Below are 9,917 nucleotides of genomic sequence, written 5' to 3'. Positions count from 1 at the left end.
TTAATTGTACTTATTTATTAATATTATTTCCTTTTACATGCGAGTCCAGTCTTTTCATGTTTTCGTTTCCCATTACAATCCTGTTTTTAGAGTATCCTTGTGCTGATAAAAACTTTATTTGAAAATGTTGTCCTTATTGGCGCAGGGTGAAATTGCTAGGCATTTCAGCAAAGAATGGAGTACGATTCTAAACAGCACTTTGTTGTGAAATAGTGACTTGTAAATTATGTTACAGTATGTGATATTCGGATTGTTGTGGAAGCAAACAGTATTGAAATTGTTATGTATATAAAAAAATATTTAATTTTTGCTTTGTTTTGTTTCTGTGTGTGCATATTCAACAAAATTAACAAACTAAGGGAGATGACTCTTCACTATCGTTATAACAGCAAATTCAAAACAATGGCAAGACCTGTATTGCACCAACATGGCCTTTATAAAGAGGGTTGACATAGTGACATAGAAAATTGATAGCAAAATAAATGACCATAGAAACCTCCATGAAATTGCCGATTATCATGCTTGACTGCGAGTGTCGATACTATATAATCCAACATCCATGGGATAGCTGTGTTTATCACCATGACATTCAAATTGTTATCAGATATATACATTTCGGTAAGCTTAACTTTGGGAAGAAAGATGATGAGAAAAATTAGATGAATTGAGCATGATCAGTAGTTGCTACTGGTGCTGTCTGTCAGCCTGCACCTAGCTAGCTGAGGATGTATAATGTGTGTACATTGAACAACAGTATTTTGGATAACAGACGATCATCACTGTCTAATTTCATCAACTTGAATAACAGATGATCATTACTGTCTATTTCATCAACTTGGGTAATATATGATCATCACTGTCTATTTCATCAACTTGCATAAAAGATGATCATCTATTTTATCGACTTGGTGCTGTAGGTGAAGTAACAGCCATCTTCTTGCAGTTACTGAAATGTTCTAAATACTGTAATATTGTATCTGATGGTGTGTATGTTGCATCCATCTTAGATTTTAACAGTGGTGGAGGTGATTCAGCAGCATTTCCTATAATGCTCTGTAACAGTTCTTTCAGCAGGTTCCAACAGTCACCCAGCACCACGCATGGACCATACTCTACCTAAAACACAAAGCAAACTTACTTTTATTAATACTCACATATTACTGGGTCAGTTGGGAGTCATTATCAAAATTTTTTTATACTAGTTCAAAACTTTACCAAGTAATATACTGGAACTTATTTTTACCACTATTATTTTGGTATTCTGTTATTCAATTCATCAGTTTGAAATTCATTATACCTAATACAAACATGACATCCCGTGTCAAATCAGCCCCTAAAATGGAATAATTAAACCCTACCCCCTTCAATAAATGGTATATATTGTTAATGTTACTGAAATAGCTAATATTTCAAATTATAACTTGATCAGACAAACAATTCCCGAGATACGGTCCATTCATTTTGGCCAAAATGGGTGTGTCTGCAATGTTCAAATGACAATAGCTCAGCAACCATTTGGTCAAGTTTGCTTAAATTGGTATTTTTGGAAGTGGAATGTCACAAGGATTCCAAATCTGCCAATAGTTTTTACATACCTAGGGGTGATATTAAAAGTGATAACTTTTTGACCTTGTGGATCACACAATCTTGAAATTATCTTGTATTAAAAGATTAGCCCTCCTAATTTTGTAAATAATACTAAAACCCCAGACATTTTATTATTAAGAATGAATTGAAACAAAAGTAGAATGTTAGTTTGAGGTGCATGCACTTTGTTCCAGCCAAATGGGTCCACCTCATCAGTTTATATTAAAGGGGCCATCCTCAGTGGCAGCCATTTTATTGTGTTTTTGGCTAATCTATAATCTCTTTTAAAAATTAAAATTACAAGTTTCTTAAGCTGCATATTGTTGCTTCGAACATAAATATCTGTATATGCAACACAATGTTTTGTATTTATTGGTAGCTCAAATTTCGTATGTATCTTCTTCTTTTTTCCAAAACACTAAATGAAATTTTAAATAACGGAGTGAAAAGAAATCCTGACATGATTCCAGAATGTATTTATCTGTATAATGCTTTATATTGAATTCATGATACGTTAATATACACAAACACACAGACATAAATTAATATTATTTCGGCCCACATCTGATAATTATTGTGTCTGAAGCCGAAACAATTATTGTTTCTGAAATGTTAGACTGTGATAAACAAATGACAGAATTGTTAATACTTGGACAATGACCACATACTCCCTCCCCATCAGCATTACAAAATAAAATCTACTAATGCCCCTCAACAACACGTTGTGTAATCTGTTTGCAACCGGAATGTGCAATATATCTATTGATCAACTTTTATTGTGGAAATCAGCAGAAGGTTACATGCTCTTAGAAGTAAATCACAAAGATCCAAGTACTGTGCACTGTAATCTATAGAGACTGCATTTTAGCAACAGGTAGGCATACTTTGACTTGACCTTACAGGCCAATGAAAAATATTATACCTCCAATTTTGTTCACACTATTTAGAAACATGTAGAGCTAAAAAAACTTTGGCAAGATACTTTCAAGGTTGTGTGATCCACAAGGCCAAATAAAACAATTTAAAAGTTTGTTTTGTTTAACGACACCACTAGAGCATATTGATTTATTAATCATCAGCTATTGGATGTCCAACATTTGGTAATTTAAACCTGCTACATTTTTTCCATTAGTAGCAAGGGTTCTTTTATATGCACCATTCCACAGACAAGATAGCATATCATGCCTTTGATATACCAGTCGTGGTGCACTGGCTGGAATGAGAACTAGCCCTCTGGGCCTATCGATGGAGATCGATCCCAGACTGACTGCACATCACGTGGGCACTTTACCACAGGGCTACATTCTTCAAATTCAAAGTAAAAAAGGCCATCACTTTTAAAATCACCCCAATGCCTATTTACGGTCAGATTTGGAATCCTTGTGAAATTCCCTTTCGTGAAATACCAATTTCAGCAAGCTTGACCAAACGGTTACTGAGTAACAGTTGTACGTATGGTCATTTGAATATTGGCAGTCACGCCCATTTTGTCCAATCAAGCTAAATTTTGAAATATAATTTGTTTCTGGCACAATAACCTTACATGTACATGTCAGGGTTTCATACAGAGGGAGGGACGGAGGGATTTATCCCCCCCCCCATGATTTTGACATGGGGGGGGGGGAATCCCACCCATCAATCTGCAGAGCAGTGGGTTTTTTAAAGGTAATTTTTAGCTCTTAGCATGACATTTTCTAAGAAAATACTAGGAAGAGAAAATATGTTAATTAGCAAATGTTAATTATCTAACTGTTTTGCCCCCAGACCCCCTGCACGCGACACGCCTCCGCCTGGTCCCCCCCCCCCCCCCCATCATTTTTTTCTGGCGGAAATCCTGCATGTATACACCGATTTTCAGCAAAACTGAAAAAGGAGTAGCCCAATGGGCTCACCGATAAGGATCGATCCTAGACCAACCACACATCAAGTGAGAGCTGTATCACTGGACCTTGACATTACTGAAATGAATGTGGCCGAGGATTAACAACGTTTGACTGGTCGCAGTACACAGCACAACATGTGTCGCTTTGAGAAACAATAGCCCGGTTTACAGGTGTATCTGAAGAATGTCAATTATAACATGTATTTAATCTCTTCACAACAGAAACTCGCATGAGTATTAGCATTTGGTGGTTGATTTTGTTAATAAATTTAACATGGTAAAACATTATTTCTTCGAATCAATCGTACATTAGTACGCGTGCGTAGAAACTATTTCCTGTTTATAGGTTAGTTCTCGATTACCGAGGATACAGCCTGGCGCTAAACAGAGTATGACAAATATTTTGAAAAGTCACTAGCCACAGGGCTAGTGGGTTTGTGAAAACCACTAGCCCACCAAGATAAAGCACTAGCCCAAATTCTTGATCAATTATAACTGGATTTTTATATAATTTTTGTAACATTACACATTTACGAGTATAACAGTAAAATAAAACAAACACTTAAATCATGTTGTAACTTTCAGTTTTTTGTCGTGTCGTACGTTTTGTCTTTTGTCAAGTGTGATCCATCGTCATTGTCCTGTTTTTGTTTTTGCAGGGGCTAGTGGTTTTGCGTTTCTCACTAGCCCGAACTTAAAAACCACTAGCCACGGGCGTCGGGCTAGCGGATTTGTCGAACTCTGCGCTAAAGTAAAAACACTCCGACATACGGTGACAAGGTGCCAAGTGAGGTATGACAATAAACAAGTCAGGGTTTTGATGTTTGTTGTGTGATTTCGTTTTTGAAATCTGAATAGGTCCAGCATTTTACGGCGACTTCGACTTCTCACTACTGCTAATAACTCGGCGACTTGAGCCAACTTTCTGCAAAAAAACCCCCAGCTCATTTCACCGGCAAGATTAGGGCCTGTTGGTTCTCTTATGTGCATCCAATCACACCTCAAAGAAAGTAGAAGTTGAAGCAGCTGTCACACACTAAGGCCCAAAACACACCGGATCTGGATTTGGGTCTGGCGAGTATGGTACCAGTCGATAATAAAACACACTTAATAGAATGTGACAAAACACACCGCGTCTGTGCTGGTGCATACTACAGATCTGGCAACAGACGACATAGAACATGTACTATGTTTTCACACTGCTAGACTGGTAGCTACACAATATTCGAACCTTACACTTTCATTTTTTCAGGAAAGGTATTTATTAATCAATGTGTTTTTTTCATACTTATTGTCTGTGTTTACAGAAGTAAATTTATCTAAAGATATTCATTAAAAGGGCATTCAACTAACAGATACTTTTTAACGATTGTAATTACACACTAAATATTTTTTTTTGCATAAAATATTAGTGGCTGTATATTAAACATGTTTCTGATCATTCTAATATTTGTACTAGGTTAAATGTCATTTTATTTCCTAAAATAAGTTTTTTTCGTACATACGAAATTATCTGAAGACAAAATCCAGTTTGGGCTTCTTACAAATATTAAGACGACAAGAAACACATTGAATATACAGACACTGATATCCTAAACAAGAAAATATATTTAATATGTTATTTTAATCGTAGAAATATTTTATTAGTCAGAAATATCTTACAATGCAACAAACTCAGGAATGTCCCTTTCATATATATATTTTGATAACACGTTACAGATACAGACCCAGAGGTCAAAATACACCAGATATGGTGTATTTACAATACTCTAAAAAAGATTAAAAATACATGGGACTTGCCTCAACAAGAATTCCTTTAAAACTGGAAGTCAGCATCACTGATCCTGTTTTGATAATAAAGTCACCAAGTTCATATCTCTGTCCACGCACTTCAATCTTTGCCCCTTTACTAGGCTGGTAATAGTTCTTGATTTTTTGCATCAGTCCATCAAAGAGAGCATCAGCCACCAAACACAAGCCAGAGTCCATCACAGCAAAGCAGGATGCCGGCTGTTCACTATTATGCAATATGTTCACATGCTTGGGAGCAACTGAAACATTCAAGGAAAAAGTAAAGTTTGTCTTGTTTAATAACACCACTAGAGCACATTTATTTATTAATCAATGGCTACTGGATATCAAACATTTGGACATTTTGACATATAGTCTTAAGAGAGGGAGGAAGGAAGGAAATGTTTTATTTAATGACGCACTCAACATTTTATTTATGGTTATATGGCATTGGACATAGGGTTAAGGACCACACAGATATCAAGAGAGGAAACCTGCTGTTGCCACTTCATGGGTTACTCTTTTCGATTAACAGCAAGGGATCTTTTATATGCACCATCCCACAGACAGGATAGTACATACCACAGTCTTTGTTACACCAGTTGCTTAATTAAGAGAGGAAACCAGCTACATTTTTCCATTATAGCAAGGGATCTTTTATATGAACCATCCCACAGACAGCATAGCAAATACCAGTCATGGTCGTGGCTGGAACGAAAAATATCCCAACGGGCCTACCAATGGGGATCGATCCCAAACCGACTGCACATCAAGCAAGCTAGATCTCGCCCTTCAAGGGAAAAATTATACAAATTACAAACCTACTACTTATCTATTAGCTACAATGTCCACTTAAACTGGCATCTTGAAATATGTTGTTTTTAAATGAATAACACAGTGTACCAGATGCATGTTAATAGAGATTATTACATCCCTGGACATAAACGAGGGACCCAACTTTATTGACATTAACAAATTAGATAGTACATGTGTATACCTATTGAGCTTTACATACACATGTATGAAGACTATTTGCTTATAAAATTTTGGGTAATAAAGAAGTTCACAGATTTTTTAAAATTGATTTATTTCTCCCTTTTGGGCCCCGTGAGTCCAACTGACCAAATTCAAAAATTTGTTTCTCCATACACCATGGATGCTTCCAACAAAATTTGGTTGGAACTGGTCAAGCAGTTTTGGAGAAGAAGTGCTCTGTATAGAATTTTATTATAAATTCAAGCCATGTTTCATAATTATTTGGACTTGTGGTTGTGTTATAAATTAAATATTATTTTGTATGCAAAATATATTTTTAAAGTTATTATTTATAAATAGTTCAGTTACATCATAACACATGTATGTAGTAGAGCTCGAGTATAAGTACAAGTATTTGGCAATTTTGAAATGTTTTTGCCACAGACAAAATGCTCACCTTTGGCAACTTTAGAGCCTGCCTACAGCAATTTTAAATCAATAACTTTTGTAACCAATATAAAAACCACAAATTATCCTTACAACCAAGTGATGGCAATGATTTGTATCCAGCAGCAACAAACTGCCATTGGTAAAGCCATTTTGGCCATTCATATCTCAACTATAGAAATTGCTGTTGGTAAGTTCAACACCTGGCACATTACAAACCCTATATATACCATTTTGCAAATTGCTCTGGAATGTTTCACAGTCTACATAGTAATTTCCTGATTTTATGGCCCCAAGTTGTTCCACCTGCTTCTGTAGAATGTCCAGGGCTTGCTGACTACTTTTCCCTGACTGCACCTGATATGGGTAAACACTGAAAGAATCAACAACAACAAATGTAGTACTGAACAGATATATGTAATGTAGTAACAGTCATATTTTAAATTGAAAAACTCAATCAGGATCTACATCCTATTTTATTTTATTTTTTATTGCTGCACCCTTATTTGCTTCAATAGAAAATGACTGATGTGACCTCACACTTACTAATGCCACTCACTAGTAAGCAAATATAATATAAACATGCACATGCAGACAGCACTTTGCCATTTATTATGGACATAAATTAAGTGTTTTAAAAATAATGTACATATGGGACATTTTACTAATAGGAATAATTGGATATGTCACCTAAAAAGAAAGATATATCTATAAAGCTTTAAAACCCTTAGATTTGGGGTTGGGTGGGCAGGATATTCATATTTACAAAATAGACTTTAAAGCAGCATTTGATAACTTTTTTTTTAACTAGCCAAATGTTGGGCATGGAGATAAGAGTTATTTACTAGCCCAATATTGAATATCACCAGCCATGGGAGTGGGGCTACCATAATCTAGAAGTCCTGTTGGAAGTAAGGTCAGCTCTTGTTAACTACACCTGTATGCACAGTGTAAATACACAGAGTAATTTAAGGCAAGCAGTAATAGAAATAAGCAGAATTTTCCACTTGTCCACTGGATAAGCACATCTAAAAATCTACATGTCTGCCAATATTTTCACTTGTTGAAATGTACTACGTAGAAACTTGCAGGGCAGGAAGTGGATGTAAGAGGGCAGGAGTTCGACCCATTATACCCCCTTTCAATGGTTATGGTTAGTTTTAAGGTTATGCTTAGGGTTAGTCTTACAGACTTTGATATAGAGGGGTACGGGTCAAACTCTTTCCTGTAGGAGGACAAGTGAAAGCCCTGCAAGGCTGGAGGAGTTTATTTGAAAGTGTGTATGGTGGTGGTAATGCTGGGAACATTTTGTTCTGTATCACGTAGCAATTTGCTACACAAGTTTCAGTGATCACTACTCAATTTTGAAACTTTGAACAGTAATTGCTAATAAATTTTTAATTGACTAGAAATATCACTATCAAGATTTTGAAAACAAAATGTTCCCTGTGATGTGTGAAAATACAGATGTTCCTAATTTTGGAGTAAAAGTAAATGCTTATATTAAATATAATGTATGTTTGCAAATGGTGTATGTTGTTAGTGTCAACGAGAACCCGTTCTATTGGCAATCTTCGTTTGAAGTTGGGCAATTTAACAATGAACATGGATTTCAATGCCAGATGACATCTGTGTAGTGAGACCATAGCCAAATTGGTTCCGTTTTCGCCAACAAAAATGACTTCGTTTTGATTTCAATTTAGTTTCTTTATTTATAAAGAAGCCGGTTTACAATAACTTACCAAACAACACCCATTGATCTTGTTACTTTCACGTCCCCTTTTTAACAAAAATAATTTAAGTGCTTCCAACAAACACATTAGTTTTTGCTTATCCACAAACTGTATTTCCGGTTCTTTTTCGGCTCGGGTACCAGACGTTTCGCCCCAAATCGGTTTCCCCCCAAATTGACTAGTTCGTCCCAAATGTCTGTTCGCCTAAATTATTTTTCAGTTCGTCCCTGACTATTTGATAGTTCGCCCCTCCCCCAATATTATGTCATGTAATAAAGATGGTTTATTTTGAGATATTTTATTGATCAGAAAAAAGTCAAAAGGATTGCACATCAGGCAGAGCCCTAAGTGCTCTCCTAAACAAGATGGACATCAGACAATAATCAATATTCATAATCATAGGGCCTATATAAAACATAATAACATAATGTCCAAGATGGTTTTGGTGAGGGTTTCGCGTTTTCGTACTTGTTTGTTTGTTTATTAATATTAACACTAGGCATACCGACGGCTGTATATATAGGCCCCCTATACTATAGGGCCTAGGCTATCTAAACATAAAGTTCTTGTTCCGCCTGTTAGTGGAGCAGTTATTTAATTTAATAATTAAATTATTTCCAAGTACTTTGACCATTTTATTTTTATAATATACATTATTATTATATAGTCATTTTATTCCTATAAATGCAATACAAATTTTGTGTCTCCGTCTGGCCTGTAGGCTACAGTAACATTGTTATTATTATTAATTGTTGTTGTTATTATATATGTTGTTTTGTTTTGTATTATGTTTTTTATCTGTTTGCTGACACCAATTTGTTTGGAATTTGTGCAATAAATTGAAATTAAAATTGAAATTGAATTTTTGTGCGCGCACGCGTGCGTGCGTGTGTTTATTAAAAAAAATTTTTTTATTAACACCACAAATATCAAAGATATTTAATCAGTTTTAAAGGTTAGCCATGAAACTAAAACAAGTTAGGTTGATGCTTTAATACTGTTATTATGATAACGACGGATGCCAAAGAATGTCACGAGAGTAGGCCTACACCGAGTCATTAATCATCGGCTATTGGATGTCAAACATTTTGTAATTTTGACATATAGTTTTAGACAGGAAACCCATTAAGCCTACATTTTTCCATTTGTAGCAGAGCGAGTTTTAACGACTCGATGGGTAGATGTAAGACCAGTTCATCTTACCTCTCACTAACCACTAATAACTACTGTAACCCACTGTCCTGGACAGACAGCCACAGCCCAGATAGCTGAGGACAGTGTGCTAAGCACGAAAATAATCAATCTGATTAAAATTAGTTCTAGTAGTTATTATCCAGTGGAGCTAATTTTAATAAGATTGGAAAATAATTTGAAATAAATAAATAAGATCTGAAAATACACGCAATGATTACAATTAACTAACTGACGTCCAAAATAAACTTTAAATAGCCTACATTCATTAAATTTGAATGATTTGATAAATACTGTTGCCAATCGAAAAT

At 35.4% G+C, this 9,917-nt stretch overlaps 1 protein-coding gene across 1 annotated transcript; it reads right to left on the bottom strand.

The window, feature by feature from the left end:
* LOC121368220 (mediator of RNA polymerase II transcription subunit 20-like) lies at window positions 1-8,561 on the bottom strand. The gene is made up of 4 exons (XM_041492854.1): window positions 8,425-8,561; window positions 6,913-7,055; window positions 5,270-5,520; window positions 1-1,116 (listed from the first exon to the last, which is right to left on the bottom strand). The coding sequence occupies exons 1-4, from the start codon at window positions 8,436-8,438 to the stop codon at window positions 898-900; spliced, it is 627 nt and encodes a 208-aa protein (XP_041348788.1). The 5' UTR covers window positions 8,439-8,561; the 3' UTR covers window positions 1-897.
* Between the last annotated feature and the right edge of the window lie 1,356 nt (window positions 8,562-9,917).

This window comes from Gigantopelta aegis, chromosome 3 (assembly GCF_016097555.1).
Source record: "Gigantopelta aegis isolate Gae_Host chromosome 3, Gae_host_genome, whole genome shotgun sequence".
Classification (NCBI taxonomy): Eukaryota; Metazoa; Mollusca; class Gastropoda; order Neomphalida; family Peltospiridae; genus Gigantopelta; species Gigantopelta aegis.
Note: the sequence above shows the minus strand (reverse complement) of the source record. Positions and strands in the feature narration are given on the sequence as shown.